The sequence below is a fragment of the Symphalangus syndactylus genome, chromosome 1 (assembly GCF_028878055.3).
Source record: "Symphalangus syndactylus isolate Jambi chromosome 1, NHGRI_mSymSyn1-v2.1_pri, whole genome shotgun sequence".
Taxonomy (NCBI): Eukaryota; Metazoa; Chordata; class Mammalia; order Primates; family Hylobatidae; genus Symphalangus; species Symphalangus syndactylus.
In genome coordinates this window covers 73,203,241-73,205,397 of record NC_072423.2, presented here as the reverse complement: position 1 = coordinate 73,205,397, position 2,157 = coordinate 73,203,241, and the positions used below count along the sequence as shown (strand labels likewise).

At 52.2% G+C, this 2,157-nt stretch overlaps 1 protein-coding gene across 1 annotated transcript; it reads right to left on the bottom strand.

Moving 5' to 3' along the window:
- Positions 1 to 625: 625 nt before the first annotated feature.
- LRRC30 (leucine rich repeat containing 30) lies at positions 626 to 1,581 on the bottom strand. The gene has a single exon (XM_055292709.1). The coding sequence runs from the start codon at positions 1,529 to 1,531 to the stop codon at positions 626 to 628; it is 906 nt and encodes a 301-aa protein (XP_055148684.1). The 5' UTR covers positions 1,532 to 1,581.
- Between the last annotated feature and the right edge of the window lie 576 nt (positions 1,582 to 2,157).

The window sequence follows — 2,157 nt, the reverse complement described above, 5'->3', positions numbered from 1 at the left end:
AGTGGCTTGGTTATTCCTCTGTAGCCGCATGAAAGAAAAATTTCCTATGATTGTCCCCCGGAACTCAAGGGGAAAGCTCTGCCTCTTTTGGTCATTGGGGACAGAGCCCACTGTGGTTTGCCTTTTGGTCCCAAGTAATGCTTCACGGAGGCTGATGGAGGAACGTGTCTTGCCGTTGCCACCTTGCCACAGTTTGCTGATTCAAGGGTAGAAACTATCTGAAACCAGGTTTCAGCACCTCATACTGTACTTGGCACACAGTACTTAGCAAATATTTGCCTTTTGAATTACATTGAATTCAGACCTGTTAGGTGTCCACTCTCCCAAGGGCTGAATCTCACTGCTCCTCAGAAGAATCAGAACTGTTAGTTCTCTTTGGGGAAAACCAACCCCCTGTTTCAATTTATGTTTAGGATGAGATGAACATGATATTCCAGAGGTTATTAAGAACATACAGAGTTAAAAACAAACACCTCCTTAACATGGATGTACAACAGTGACTTAGTAAATATTAACAAAAGTATTGTCAGACACTAGAGTGAGAGTAGAAAGCTGAGACGAGAAAAGTACCCCGGTTGACAGAGTCCAGATGAGCTGCCTCCCATCCAGGCCTCCGGGACCCACGTCAGGTGTGTTTTTTGTCCTTCAGGTAGCCGAAGAGCATCTCCAGGCCCCCCTCCACCAGCTCCGGCAGAGGCTTGGATAAAGGGTTGTGGGAAATGTGGAGCCCTTTGTCCATGGGATTCCAGGCGATCCTCACCAGTCTACACAGCAGGTGGAGTTCGCTCGGGAGGGTCTGGATGTCGTTGTTGTTGAGGTTCAGCAGCTCCAGGCTGGTGACCAGGCAAAGCGACCTCGGGAAGGAGTGGATGTTGTTGCCCTCTGCGATGAAGATCTGCAGGCTGGCCAGGTGCTGGATGCTCTCAGCGATGTTTTCCAGGCGATTCGAGCCCACGTGCAAGAAAATCAGTTCCCTCAGGGAGAACACACACATGGGGATGTGCGCGAAGAAGTTGTTGCTGAGGTTCAGCTTCCTCAGTCTGGAGAGGTCAGCGAAGCATGCAGGGAGCTGGGACAGGCAGTTGTGCGACAAGCTCAGGACCTCCAGCTTTCGGCACAAGCTCAGCTCGGCCGGCACCTCGGTCAGGCAGTTCATGTTGACAAACAGGACCTTGAGGCACTGTAGGAGGCTCACTTCTCTGGGCAGGCTCTTCAGGCGGTTCCCGCACAAGTTCAGGACCACGATCCGGGTCAGTTTCCCCACCTCGGGAGGGAGAACCCGGAGCTGGTTGTGAGACAGATTGAGTTTCTGGACCTCGGACAAGCCCCACAGAAAGTCGGGGATGTCTGTCATTCCTCTGGTGACCAGGCTGAAGCTGACGTGGTGCATGCCCCGCTTCAGCAGAGACCGCGGGTCCCTTCCCGAGAGCAGGACATCGTCCCACGGAGAAAACTTCTGTCTCCTCCCCGTGAACAGCATCCTCTTGGGGCCCTTATCCTTGGAGCTGGCCCTTGACTGCCTGGCTCCCATTGTACCTTCCCTTCTAGTCACTCTCCTCTGCCACCTCCCAGGCAGGGACCGCGTCCTCTCAGCTGCTAAAAGCCAGGCTGTTGCAGGCAGGGAGAGTGCGTGGGGGTGAGAACCAGCTTGTGACTAGGAGGTCCTAGTGTGGAGAAAGCTGCCAGGAGAGTCTTGATCAGGCCTTGCAGGTATCCTAGACAGGTCCCTGGGTGGCTGCAGGAGCTATGCCTGTTCCCCAGGGTTTAGGTGTTTTCTTTCTTAGCAGCTAGGCTGTAATGATATACTTGTCCAGGAGGCTGCTAAACTGCTCAATTCCCTCTGAATGCCACAAGGCAGCTGTCACTGTCACTCTGCCTGAGTTTTATTGACAGGGTACATGCAAACAGGTCACAGGAAGGCTGCATATAACTTTACTCTCTCAGCTTTTCTTCGGTATCACAGTTGAGCAGGGTGATTAACAAGCCCATCTCTAAAAAGAAGTAAAATGGAAAAACAGAGCAGGCCACACAAGCACCGGCTGTTGGCAGGATTGCGGGAGCTCAGCCAGACAACTTTACAGTGAAACTGGGCTCGGTGCTAGCGACAGTTATGTCTCCAAAGCTAAAGATCATCAGATGATATCATAGGTCCCTGTT